At 48.5% G+C, this 14,239-nt stretch overlaps 1 protein-coding gene across 1 annotated transcript in view; it reads left to right on the top strand.

Annotated features, from left to right (window-relative positions):
* ADARB2 (adenosine deaminase RNA specific B2 (inactive)) overlaps positions 1–13,770 on the top strand; it is a 276,627-nt gene extending 262,857 nt beyond the window's left edge. The window contains exons 9-11 of the mRNA XM_064162554.1: positions 6,592–6,773; positions 8,606–8,784; positions 10,555–13,770. Of these exons, the coding sequence (XP_064018624.1) occupies positions 6,592–6,773; positions 8,606–8,784; positions 10,555–10,731 (538 nt within the window). The 3' untranslated portion in view covers positions 10,732–13,770. The remainder of the gene's footprint in view (positions 1–6,591; positions 6,774–8,605; positions 8,785–10,554) is intronic.
* The last annotated feature ends 469 nt before the right edge of the window (positions 13,771–14,239 follow it).

Below are 14,239 nucleotides of genomic sequence, written 5' to 3'. Positions count from 1 at the left end.
GTGCCACAGATGTTAGACTTTAAGTCCATTATTTCCACCCAAAGTTCATTAGTTACCCTGAAACATAGTATTTCAATTTTCATTTTCCTCTGCAGCCTACACTGTATACACTTGTGAAAAAGCAGAAATATCACCTGCAAAATAATGCTGGAAATGGTCTGCTGTTGGGGGAAAGGCTTGTGACATTCAGTGTTTGTTTATGCTAATCATAACCAGTATTAAGACTTTATTTCAGCACCCCATACCTCAAATCCTGGGCTACTCCAAGAAGAAGAGCAAAGGGCTGGAGCAGGTTGAGAGAAGGGCAACAAAGCTGGGGAAGGGTCTGGAGAGTAGGGCTGGGGAGAAGCAGTTGAGAGAGCTGGGGGTGTTTAGTCTATAGAAGAGGAGGCTAAGGGCAGACCTCATTGCTCTGTGCAGCTCCCTGAGAGGACACGGTGAGGTGGGGGTTGGGCTCTTCTCTGTAGTCTTAGGTGATAGGAGAGGAAATGGCCTGAAATTGTGCTAGGGGAGGTTTAGGTTGCAGATGAGAAAAAACGTCTTTGCTGCAGGAGTGGTCAGGGATTGGAACAGGCTGCCCAGGGAGGTGGTGGAGTCCCCATCTCTAGAGGTGTTCAAGAAACCTGTGGCCATGGCACCTGGGGACATGGTTTAATGGCCATGGTGGTGCTGGGTCAGTGGTTGGACTGGACGAGCTTAGAGAGCTCTTCCATCTGGAACAATTCTGACTCTCTTTTATATACTCACTTTGGAGAGATGCCTGTTTTCTGGGCATCAAACTTCCATCTCCACACTGTAATGGTGTTAGACACACTTTAAATGCACGAGCTGGGGCACTTGTCCTTTTCCAGAGGCCCCCTTTCAGGGTGCAGGCTTGGGATTTGCAGAGTGCAGTGTGCAGGATTTGGAGGGGAAAATCCTCACAACCACTGTCTTTATACATCAAATAAAAGCCAGAATTTAGTGTTTATTTTGTAAGCTTTGGCCTCAGAATTGTTTTCTTACTGCTGCTTCTCAAAAGGTCACCTTCACAAGGCTGTGTATTTTCTTGCCACCAGGTTAGCGGTCATCCACTTCCTTGTACTTCTCAAAAACAGTGACATGGAGCCCAGAGGTTAAATAAGACCTTGAACATCAGAATTATGCCTCACCTGCAAAATAACACAAGCAGTGACAAAGGCCCTCCAAACTCTGCCCTACATCACTGTTTATTCTTGTCCTGTGGCTAAAGTCTGTGGATTATTTGGGCTCCAGAGCTAGAGAACAGGAAGGAATCTTTACTGAGAATGTGGTCAGGGTATTGCAAGGTAGGGTGGTCTTAAGGTGCTGTTTCAGGATGTGGCAGTGGGAGTCTTAAGTAACATTTGACAGACTGGGTTGAGCATGTGAAGGTGAATTTAAATGTAGCATATAAAAATGCAAGCCTGAAAGTTGGTGTTGGAAATGGGTGTTCTTAGATCTGTCTTAGTGTTAGCCTGGCAACCAGAGCCCTTGTTAACAGAAGGCTGAGCTTGACAAGGTAGCTCATAGGAAAAGCTACTTCAGAGACTGCATATTAATGTAAATGAAAATCAATTAACACAGCCAGATCTTCAATTAGAGATGATTTGTGCACTTGATTTGTAATTCTCTCTCTTAACCCCTTTCTGTGTAACTGAGATTTCAGTTTTAATCTTGCACCACAAGGTATGTTGCAGAAAACATCTATAAACCACCTACTGTTAAAATACTGATCAAAAACTAATGCACTGGTTCCAGTTTCCAAACCAATAATAGCTAAATGGTCACATAAATAGGAACACCACAGGTGTTCTGCTGAGCACAGGCCATCATGAATAACAATTTCTGTTGTGTAAAGCATAGCTGGGAACGCTGGAGATAGAATCACAGAATCAACCAGGTTTGGAAGAGACTTCCATGGTGCAGGAGGTTACCAACATGCCAGGTGGGTAAGAGTTAAAGCTCCTAATCACAACCCAAAAGGCAACCTCTCTTGTAAGAAGTCAGAGCAGAATAAGCTTTGAAAATCAGCAGCAGTGCTTTCTAATGGGTGAGGTTTTCACAGGCACCAAAGGGACCCTTGAGCATCACCAAGCTTCAGTGGCAGGTGGACACAGGTCATTGGGATGTTTGGAAGCCCTGTGTGGATTTATCCACATCTCAGTCTCAAAGGGGCCGGAGAGCAGGAGCATGTCAGCATTTGGCTGTCGGTAGGGTGCTATGCAAACCCGCACTGGGAGCACTCAGCAGAGGAGCTCCAGGTGCCACACCACATCTCAGTGAAGGCTGAGGAGCCATGTGCAGACCTGCGGGAGGCTGCAGCCCTTTGCGTCCCCGTGGGTTTATCCTAAGCCACCTCCTCCGTCATTTTGTCACTGGTATGTCCATGGGAGGGGCTGCAGCCAGCTTGCATGGTGAGAGGATGCTGCAGCCTGCAGCTTTGGAGGTTCTGATGTGCTTATGACTTGGGCACACATTGCCCTGCACATCTTGCTGATGGTTCCAGGCTTCCAGGATGTCAGAGCTGTATGGAAGTGCTGGGGGGCTCAGCCCCAGCATGCCCAGCATCCAGGGCCCAGGGAGCACAACATCTAATTAAAGAGAGGCTGCTGCTCCAGGATGCCTCCCAGTTGGTCACTGGCATTTCTTTGATTGACAAACAGGCACCAATCTGTTTATTCAAGGATTATCTATATTGAAAGCTGGGTGCAGGATTTGCTCTTTGTAAACAGTGCAGCAATATCTGCTGTTTGAACAAAAGGAAGGGTATACTTTCCTTCCATTTAAAGCACCAGAAGCTCCCACATTTCAGTGAGAAGGGGAGACATTTGAGTTTATTGATCTTGCTTGCTGAAGATTCTAGTTTTTAAAAACAAGATATGTGAGTAAGGGAGCAGTGGGTTGATTTTTCACTTTATTGGAAGGGTTATTACAAAGCACACAGCATCTAAGTTATTAGAGAGATGTGTGCCCTTGAAAACAGCCCTTAAAATCCCCCACAATTAGGAATACTCTGAGTGCTCCAGCACATTTCCTCATAGCAAGAGAAGTCACTTTGATGGATTGAAGATCCAAAATGTAACACTGCATTGCTCCCAATAATAATTTTATTTTGCAAAGCCACATTTGAAGAGAGCACTTTGTTACAGATGGGAACACAGCTACTTGCACAAGCCTGCATCAGGCTACAGAGAAATAGCTCCTTCAGAGAGGAGCAGCCTTCTTGATAGCCTCGCTGCCGCGCAGACAGAAGTTCTCCTGTCAGCTGCCTGCAAATCACCCTGGGGATGTTCAGGTATCAAAGGACCGAGCCGGTGCCTCGGCCACGAGTGTCGGGCAGGGGATGAACAGTGGACAGAATGAGAGACCTCCCCTCGAATATCTGTAGTTAAATCTGTTGTTTACACAAGATGCTGAGCTGGCTGCCCTCCGGAGTGACTGTTTTCATCCATAGAACAGAAGCAGAATGAGTAACGGGAAGCTTCCCCCATCATTAATGTGGTTTTGCTGTGCTCTGAGGGGCAGGAGTGGCAGTGCAAGGCTCCTGCACTGGCCAGATCAGGAGCTGGCCTCTTTTCCTAAGACTTGTGCTGACTTAGTGGGACACGAGGCTATTTTCCAGAAAGACACTACTGGACAAACACTTTGCCAAACCTAGGCCAGGCTTGAAAGCAAAGTTCCTCTGCTTTCTCATTCCTCTTTTCTAAATGGGTGTTGCTGAAACTCTGCTCTGTCAAACTGGGAAGTAGCCAGCACACAGGTGGCAGGGCCATCACTCTCCTCCCTTTCCTCCACCACAGTGGGCATCAGCCTTGTCATTGCTCAAGAGGGCCCAGCAAGCAGTCCCCACCAAATACTGCCTTCTGAGTGTCAGCACCTTCGCCGATTGTCCTGCCTCCCCCTGCCCTAGGATGCCGTCTTCTTCTGGGACATCTCTGTACACCACCTGCTACCCATCAGGCACGGCCTGCTCTCATGCCCCGTGCCTTTGTTTTTTCAGCCTGTCCCCAGCTTGTCTTGGATTTTCTTACACCTCGAAGTCAATACCTGTCACAGCTGACAGAGAAGTTTCATTGCCCTACATTCGCCTGGCTCTTCTCTTGGAATGGGAGAACAGGGTTGCCTTGAGGAGCAACTGTTGTGTTCAGGCACTGCAGACTCCAGCTCTGCCTCCAAACAACACATCAGACTTCAGCACGTTATGGTGCCTTTCTGCTTTAGTTCCCCAGGGTGCATAAAAATGGAGGTTTCACTCAGAGCAGCAGTGTGAGAATTAGTTAATGTTTGTTAAATGCTTTTTATACATAGGAGGTGACCTGGTTGTGTTTGTCCTATGGTTTCCAATAGTGTAATTCCACTGACATCTGAGCCCCTTTGAACAGCAGGATGAACATGTTCAGAATGAGAAAGAGAAATCTCTCTAAGGAAAAGTTACAAGTTCCATGTAAATAATTCAGATTAGATAATTATTATTACTTTGTCATTTCTGATCTGCCCACAATCCCATATTTAGGTGAATAACACTCAGCTGATTGCTCGTGAGGTGCAATACTGCTCCAACTGCAGCTCTGCTGAACATATGTTGCTTTTCTTTCAGCTGCTTTTTCCTCTCTTTCAAACAAGGGTTTGTTGTAAAGGAGATGTCAAACATTGAAAACACCATTGATGGCTTACAAGCTTCATGTGGACAAAGATACCACTGCCTAATGTTTTTAACTCCCCTCAGAAGCTGGTTGGAAGCATGGTCCTGTTAGTTGAGCTGCACACCAGTTCTTAAGCATGAGCTGTTAATTTTGCATCATGATAAGATGTAGTGGGAGAGGCAGCTTAGCTCTCGCCTTCCAAAGCCATGTTATTTGCAGCAGTGACCACACTTTTTTCTTCCCCAAATGAAGTTATGCAAATCTGATCGGCTAAAGTAAACGTTTCATAAAACCAATGACTGTTTAAATTGTGGGACTAAATTGTTTGTATATAAATATTACCTTTTATATTCCATTTGAGTTTTATGTAGATGAACACATTACTTTAATGACCTGCATTTACAGGGGGAGACAGGGAGAGTCTGACTCTGAAATGCTCAGCAGCCAGATGGCTGCCTTTTCTTGCATGAGATTAAAAGATGTTTCTCATTCACAGCCCTGCTTCGGAGGCAAATTAATACAGCAGCTAAATTGCTTGTGTTTGTGGAGGAAAATGTAAAGAGAACTTTTTTAAGCAATCGGTGTCACAGGTTCCTAGAGCATATTGCTCTCCAGGTACAGCATGCCGGCTTTAAACATTCAGTAATTAATGGAAAGTATTCCGTGTTAATTGACTGCTTCAGGAAGAGGAAATCTAATGAGTCCTTATTAATCATGAAAAGAGACACGCAGCACAGAGGCGCCGCAATAATCGCACTGGCGCCGCAGAAATGGTAATTAATGGAGAGAACAATGATGTAAGAAATTAGCTACATAATGCTTGCTGCTGATGGAGATTGGGCTTCAAACACATTAGTTAGCATGGCAGCCACTGGATGGTGCCTTCCATTGCAGGCACCTCTTACCTCTGCCTTCAGTCAGCCACAGAGCTCCAAACGCTGCCCATGTTTGGGTTTTTAATGAGCCAAAATGGGCTCTCTGAAGCTGCACTTTCTGAAGTGGCTTCAGGTTGAACTCCTGAACTCAAAACTATTCAAACAGACTGGCAGCATTTGACGCACACAGAAGTATTCTCCAAGTGTGAGAGAGTATTTCAGTATTTGTCTGGTGAGGAACGAATTCTTGTTGGAGAGGCTGAGCTAAATCAGTAAGCCAAGAAGATAACTCAATAATGGTTTCTTTCCTCCTCTCAATTCTTCCATTTTTTAACCAGTTTCTTGCCCACTGAAGAATTCAGAGTGAGCATCCTGCCATGTTTTTGCTGTGTTTGATGTAAAAATTTAAATACAGAACAAATCTGGCAACTAATCCAGCATCAGTGGTATGGAGCTCACAGAAATAAGCAGATTGAAGGCCCTGAGGTTTCCACCATCACTGTTGCACCTTTAGGACAGCAACAGGGTGAAACATCCCCATTCCTGAACACTTTAGAGCAGGTCAAACTATTGGTTACTAACAAATTGCCTACAAGTGTAACTTTTTTCTCTTCTGGAGCAAGGTTTGATTCTCTGGATGTCTTGATGCCTGCACGACCATTTGTGCAAGGAACTGTAAGCCTGAGAGATTAGATTGCTAACTGAAGGTAGAAGAATAGAAGCACTTATTTTAGCTCTGGCATTGTAAGCTGTGTTACAGCCGTGCTGAACCAGTGTTTGGCCAGCAGGCAATGCTCCTGTGCAGAGCAGCTCCCAACAAGAGGCCTCTCTCTGCAGTAACACAAGACAGAAACACCTTGCTTAAGTCAGGGGCATCACAGTCATCCAAAACAACTACAGAGGGGGAACAGTCCATGAGTTAATACCCCAGCAGTGCAATGCTCCATGAACAGGAACACTTTCATCTCTCATCCCCGCAGCCATGCACTGGGCATTCCTGATTTTCCCAAGGCAGTGCTCTTATGGCCACTGCTCCACCCATGTGTTTCACTGCCTCTGAATGTCTTTTCCAGGTGGAACATCCTTGGGCTCCAGGGTGCTCTCCTCAGCTCCTTCATCGAACCCATGTACTTACACAGCATCATTGTGGGAAGCCTCTATCACACTGGTCACCTTTCCCGGGTAATGAGCCATCGAATAGAAGACATTGGTCAGCTGCCAGCTTCGTACCGGCGCAATCAGCTGCTTCTCAGTGGTAAGCAAACACCTGCCTGCAAGATGAATGATCCTCTCTCCCATCACTAATTGTGCCAGTCACCAGCAGGAAAGTTTACTTGTTTGTAAGTAAACCACTAGCCCGTGGCTGCTTTTTCCCTGCAGAGCATGAATCTGCAGAATGAAGAAAATGAGGCATTTAAATCCAGTTCCTTTTTCCCATGCAGTGAGCACAAAAAGCATCAGTAGTGAAGACAAGCTGGCTAGGAGAGCTGCTGCTGTGCAAAGGCTGCTCAGAGAGATAAAGTGTGTCTGAGGAACAGAGTTCTGAAAGTTCTCAGTAAGCTTTGTCTCCCTCACCGAGTGCGCACACAAGTGCATGGAGTCAGGAGGGGCAGCCCCCATGTCTCTGGCCCCATGCAGCCCTACCATCCGTGCCCCTAATTCAGAGCCCCTGCTCCTTCACCACTTGCCAGCCACTGTGCTCAGGGCAGATGGCTGTGAAAGGGCTGCTCCTCCGTGCAGGAGACCCTGCCTCCTCAGCAGGGTTGGGGGATACCTTGCTGCCACCCGGTGAGGCTGCTGCTCACAGTGTCAGCAGCTCCATGGCTTCCAGCTATATTCAAGGCTACTCTCATTGACATCATTCCTCTTTACCAGTTCCTATCCCTACCCTGTATTTCTGCTCCTTTTATCTCCACCCTCCCAGACTCCACATTCCTTAACCACCAGCCAGGCAGGAGCTCTCCAGCCTCACCCCAGCAAAGTCCCACGATCCCAACTGCCTTTAGATCATCCTGAGGCACCACCAGCTCTGCACAAGATTAGATCCATATATGATTTTTGGACACTGGTAATTGTTCAGGATTCCCTGAGACATCATGATTACAAAGATGCATGTCAAGATGGCAGCTTTGCCTTTCAAAGTCCTCTAAGTTCCTAAGTCAGGAGAGGTCTATTTTAGCCCTTATCTATTTCATGGGGTTTTTTGGGTTGTTTTTTTAATGTGTCCTTGTGACAAAATCTGATGAGCTGAGGCAGAGGTGCTAGTTTAGCCACTGGCAAAATTCTCAGGTTCTGGGTGTTTCAGAGCATCTGCTTCAGTGTAACATACATGTATGTGTCATGAGGTGAGCAGGTCAAGAGGCTTACCCTAGCTTGAACAGTTTGGCTCTGTATTTTAACTCTTCAGTGCAGCCAGCCAAAGATGGTGCAATGGAAGTGCGCCAGAACCTGTGCTCCATACACCTCCATCACAAGCTCCCTCCTGCCCCTCCTGCCCTGGTCCAGCATTGGCACACCTCAACCCTGTCTTCCTTCCCAAGCCACATCACGGGAGGGAGGGCAGGACTCCGAGCTGGGTGGGAAGCACACACCCGCACCCCCTTCTCAAACCTGGCTGTTGTTTTGGCACAACAGCCCTGGCTGCTGAAGTGCTGTGTTCTGGACTTCCCCTGCCAGCGGCGGCCACAGCGGTTAAGACTAGAGATCTGCTATTCCAGACATGTGCTGGGCCGTAAGAAGCTCACCTGGAGAAGCTCATGACAAAAGTGTTTTGCTGCTTAGTTCCTTTCACCAAAGAGCTTCCCCATGACAGCCCTTCAGAAGGATTTCACTTGGTGCCCATCACATGGCCACCAGTAGCACACACCACAGCCTAAAGCCATTCCTCGTGGTAATGAAAGGTTCACCTGCAGGGTGGGAAAGGATCCCTGGAAACTGCTAAAGGATGTCTCTCTGAGGCCATTTAGCCAGCAGTGACAGCACCCAGTGCAGTGTTCAGTGCCAGCACCTGGTGCCATGTACAGTGCCAGCATGCCTACCCAGGCAGGACTAGCAGCCCTGGGTGTCACTGATGTCCTCTCCTGCCAGGGGTGACCCATGCTGACGCTCGGCAGCCCGGGAAGTCACCTGGCTTCAGTGTGAACTGGATCGTGGGGAGCACCGACCTGGAGGTCATCAATGCCACGACAGGGAAGAGGACCTGTGGCAGTCCCTCTCGGCTCTGCAAGCACATGTTCTTCGCTCGCTGGGCAAAGCTGCATGGCAAGGTAGGGCCAGTGCACAGACAGGGCACTGCCACCAGCCCTACCCAGGCTGGTTCCTATCCCAGAGTCGCATTAATCTGCTGTAAGGAGACTTGTTAAGACCTGTCCAAGAGTTCCTATAGACTAGGAGGAAACAAAGACAATGAAAAAAAAATATTGCATCCCAGAACGTTTTTCCTATTGGGAACTGAGTGGAAAAGAAGATGGCAGAGTGATGTAGGGAATTCTGCAGCCACTGCCACCAACAGTGTCATTCTGGAAGGCAGACAGGCAGGGTGGGGACACATGAGGACAAGCCCAAAGGGGTTGTTCTGCCATGCAGAAGACCCCAGAGAAGGAGACTGTTTGGATTCATCCCATCTCAGGCAGTGGCAGGATCTGCCCTAGCAGGGACCCTGAGCCAGAGGCAGCATAAGGGACAGCCTGGGCTACATGTCCAGGGCTCAGTAACAGTTTGATGGTACAGGTCCCAGCCTATTTCTTGCACAGCAGGTGGCATAGGAAATGGGGCAAGAAGTATTCTGGCCACCCCTAAAATGGAGTGGTCCTCACAGGAACAAGATCCTGGGATAGGCTGGGCCCCAGGACAGGCTACGGCCAGGAAAGCTAAACTGCCCCTGGCTCACACCAGAGATGGGGTTGGGGTGATCAGAAGTAACTGGTGGCTGAGCAGGGCACTTTGCTTTTGGCAAAATGAAGCAGTTGATAGTCTCATCAGTGCCCACCTCTGGGGAACATAAAGGGCAGCTGGAAGGAAGTCACTGCTAGCCAGGCCAGCTTGTGACCCATGACACCTGGGCTGGCAGCTCTGCCCTCCCTTGCTGGCAAGCCTCAGTCTGAGCAGCCCCACTATGTGCTGGCACCACATGGGCTGCAGCAGTTCATTTCAGGCTGTCCTTTAATCTGTCTTTCAGCATCTCTCCTTTGGAGAGAGAGGTGTTTGCACACCAGGCTGTGCTTTGAGACTGCCTTCTCCTGCAGGGTGATGGTTTGTAAGGCTGGGTGTTCAGCCATCTGCTCACTCTAAGGCATTTCCCAGGCTTTGCTTTCTTTCATATGAGGTCAAAGCCTTACTGCTGGCCCAGCACTGTTAAGACTTGGGCAGGACAGAGGAGGTCCTGTGTTTGAGGGTGCTGGCTCCCAAGTGTGTGCTTCAGGTGAGGAGAGGCAGTAGCCATGTGGCACTGTCTGCTGAGGCAGCTCCTGAGAGGCAGCTCCAGTGTCCTGACAGAGCACCAGCATGAATCCTGATACCTGATTTCCACTCTGCCATGAGCAGGTTTCACATCATCTCAGCCAGTAACAAATTAAAGAGGGAAAAGAGGAGAGTGTGGGAGGGGACCCTCTTTCTTGTGTCTTCTTGGAGTCACTTGGAAACACCAAGCAGCTCCACTTCCCAGCTAAGCTGAGCATACAGCTGTATTTCTTCCCCTTCTCATCCCCAAAGACTGTCTGACGTGGGCAGTGGGTTTTCTCCTTTGTAAACTACACTAAGGCTTGCTGCTGCCTATGCCCACTTCAAGGCAAAGCCATTTACCTCGTTGCTCTTCACAACGGCTCAAAACCATGTTGCAGACATTTATAGCTTCCCTAGTTTTCTGTTATTAAACCAAAAGCAAACACACAAAGCACAGTGATAGTTTGTTTGTTGCTTGTGAAATGTGGACAGGAAGATTATGCAGCTACTGAAGCCTCCTGTTTCTTTTGGCTCATCAGTTGATTATTTTCATTATGATGTTATTTTTTTCCCCTTCCCTGATTTTTGTTCTGCAGCTGAGCACACGAACACCAAGCCATGGAGATGTGCCACCAGTGTACAGCGAGGCAAAGCTGGTGGCTCAGACATACCAGTCTGTCAAGCAGCAGCTGTTTAAAGCATTTCAGAAAGCTGGGCTGGGCACCTGGGTGAAGAAACCCCCGGAGCAAGATCAGTTCCTACTAACTGTATAAATCACTTGACACCTTTGCTACGTGACTGGTTTAAATCAGCTGGAGAGAAGGCTAGGCAGGACATGTGAGCTGAGAGAACTGAAGCAGTCTGAGATTTAACAGCAACCTCCATGGGACATTTGCTTTTAATTCTGTACTGGAAAACCGTCCCTAGGCCTGCGTCTGATGCACTGAACTCCACTTCAGAAAACTGCTTTGTCATAGGCCCTTCCCCACCCCCACAAAGATTCTGCTTCTCCCCGGTTGTTGCTGACTGGCGGCATTAGCAGGCCACCTGTCTGATCTCAAACAGTCTGTTTTCCTTCACACGGTCACCACTGTGGACAATAGTGAGCAAAGATGAAGCACACGGTGTGACAGCAGGCCTCAGAGCATCCGTAACCACCCACTACAAGGTGTCTGACCTCTATGCAAAACCCCTCCTCTGTTAGCTGCCTAAATCCATGAGAGAGAATTTGGACCTCAAAGGGATGCAGCATTTGTAGCTCCATTTCCCACTGCTGTCGCTGAGCACCAAGCTGGCTGTCAGGATTCCCTTGGTTTTCACAACTGGTCCCTCTGGCGCCTTGAACAAACCAATTCTCACCAAATCCTCCAATCTAGCCACAAGTTTTGCATGCTGCAGTTTTACTTACCCAGACCCAGTTCATTGTTGGTGCCCTTTAGACACCAGCCTGGGTGCAGATGCTCTTCAAGAGAGCAATTCAACTCTGCTCTGCAGGGATTGCCAGTGAAGACCACTGCAACAATGCTCCTGGCTCCAGAGCTTCAGGTAGCTGCCTACAACCAGGCAGGCTAGAGCCACAACCCAGAGGCTCATATTTCCAAGCTTCTGACAATCCACAGCTCCAAATGAAGTGGGTGTGAGCTCAGGATGCTGGGTTGGGCAGCTGCACCTAAGACATCCCAAACAAAAGAGAGTGCATTTGATGCTTGGCTCTTTCCTGCCTCCATTTCTCCACCTGTCAGCCTGGGCTAACCACGCTTAACCTGCTTCACATTTAAGAGGCTTGGCAGGACTGCTCTGGTCATACACAGTGGTGTGAACAGATTCTGTTCAGATACAGAGATTCTGTCAGGCTTGTGATGAGTTTTACTTCCCTGTGTAGTCCAACTGCTCTAAGTGCAAGAGGTGCAGCCATAAGCTTGGGTGAGGCCTCAGTGAGTGCAAGAGCTGCCAGGTTCTAGCTCTCTGCAAGTGCCCAGTGTTGGTGGTGTTCAGCTGCAGCTTGGGAAGCAGGTGGGGTTTTAGCTAGGAGATGAGTAGCACCCAGTAATTAAATATGTTCTCTGTAACTGTGGTTGGGTCTGACGCAATCCTCCGTGAACCATCCTGAGCTTCATCAGCAGGCAGAAGGTAGTGGTGGGAGAACTGGGCTTTGCTAGTGCCACCTCAGAGCCAGGGCCCAGGGCGTTTCTTTGCCCTTGGGTTTCTCAAAGGACAGGATTTGCGGGTATGTAGCTCCAGTTTTCTTTCCACCCTGGGAGTCTCTTTGCTTCTGTACATACCAAACGCTGCTGCTGATCTGTGAGCATTGTCTCGGTGCTGTCTCAGCACCGGCAGGCTGAGTCCATGGTCAAACAGCACAAGGCTCCCACGTTCCCCACAGCACGGGGTAACTGTTCCTATCAGTAACGATACCTGCTCTTTGTGTAGGGTTTGTTGTGTCTGGAGAGCCATATGCAGTAAATCCCTTGTTTCTTGATGCCCACCATAGAGTAGCTACAGTATTTTGAGGAGATTTTATTTTTAGATGATGAACTACAAGATGTATCTATAGTGTCTTGTATAAAAGCAATTGTGATACACTAGAGTTTTTAAATTAGATGAAACAAAGCTCTCCCCTTCAGAAGAAGACATTCCATGTTAACTACCAAAAACGTTTTCAAAAAATACCCTTAGAGTAGAGATAGTTTGAAAGAAAAATAAAATAACTGACTCTGGGAGGTTTTGGTGATGGAGCCATTTTGTGGCAAATGCTTTGGTACTGCCCTGACCGCTTCGGCAGCTCTTCTGGGTAACATTCAGGAAGCTTTGGCACCTTCTGGAGCTTCCCAGAACCTCCAGATGGCCCTGCCCTCTAACACAGCTGTCACTGGTACTGACCTCCAGTGCCATCTGGGCAGCAGAGGTGCCCAGAGAGGCAGCAGGTGGGGAGAGGTCAAGCCCCATGACTGGAGGCACAGGAAAAGCTGTGGGTGACGCTGGCAGTGGTGGTCCCAGGGACTCTGGCTGCTCTCACCAAGGAAGAGAGACAAGAGGGCAACCAGGGAGGAGAACCTCATGCAAACATCAGAGGACAGGGAGAAGCAACGTTCTCCTCTCCCAGTTAGTCCTTGTCTAGCACACAAGGGACCTCAGTGGCTCCTCCTTACCTCTTTCTACCCTCATTCACCCTCTGGCCAAACCTGGCATGCCCTCAGCTCAGCTAAAGCATACAACTCCACAGGCTGCTGCTGGAGCTATTGTCAAAGCAAAGCACCATGCCTGGCTGGCTGTTTTTAAGGACAAAAGTTAAAACTGGTGAGACTGAATTGTCCATTGTTGCAGGAAATGGGTAAATGCACCCTTGGACTCAGAACCAGTTTAGCAGCAGGGACCAAACCAAGTGCCCGCTGCAAGCAGGCATCACATGAGCTCATTGAAGACAACGGAGTTGCACTTGCTTGGACTAGGGTTGAAAATTACCTTAATGTCTACTTCTCATTACGTGCAGAGAGAGAGTGTGGTGGGGCCACATCCCGGAAGCACACCTGCCCTACACACAGCATTTCCTGAAGCAGAGGAAGCATTGCTCAGTAGTGCTCCTTTAGTGCCGAGGCTGTACACACACACGCATGAGTGGCTGGCAAGGCTGTACCAGCAGGGACGTTTGTAATATTTGTACAAAAACACAACCAAGACAACAGCAGAAGAAAATAAATCTGAATTTGCATATGTGAATTTGCTGCTAAGTTCTGTACAGTGCACTTCAGTGATACCTGATAAGTGAATGTTTCTGTTAAGTGAATAAAATGCCAAGTAAAATTGTTCTTCCACTGCTTGTTGCCCATTCTTCTCTGTGGCTTGGCAGCCTGTCTGGATGTGCTGCACAACGCTGCTGCGCCTTTCTGCACAGCCCTGCTGCAGCAACTACAGACAATGTGGTCTTACTCTGCTGGGAGGACAGGCTGAGGGAGCTGGGGTTGTTCAACCTGGAGAGGAGAAGACTCCAAAGAGACAGAGCTGCGTTCCAATAGTGGAAGGAATCCTACAGGAAGGCTGCAGAGGGACTTTTCATCAGGGTGTCTAGAGACAGGGCAAGGGGGAATGGTTTGAAGCTGAGGCAGAGCAGAGTTAGACTGGAGCTGAGGAAGAAGTTCTTCAATAGGAGGGTGGTGAGATTCTGGAATAGGCTGCCCAGGAAGGCTATGGCTGCCTTCTGCCTGGGGGGTGTTGAAGGCCAGGTTGGATGAGGCCTTGAGCAGCTGAGTCTAGTTAAGAGGTGTCCCTGCCCACAGTGGGGAG

The sequence above is a fragment of the Pogoniulus pusillus genome, chromosome 23 (genome assembly GCF_015220805.1).
Source record: "Pogoniulus pusillus isolate bPogPus1 chromosome 23, bPogPus1.pri, whole genome shotgun sequence".
NCBI lineage: Eukaryota > Metazoa > Chordata > Aves > Piciformes > Lybiidae > Pogoniulus > Pogoniulus pusillus.
This window is presented reverse-complemented; position numbering and strand designations above follow the sequence as displayed.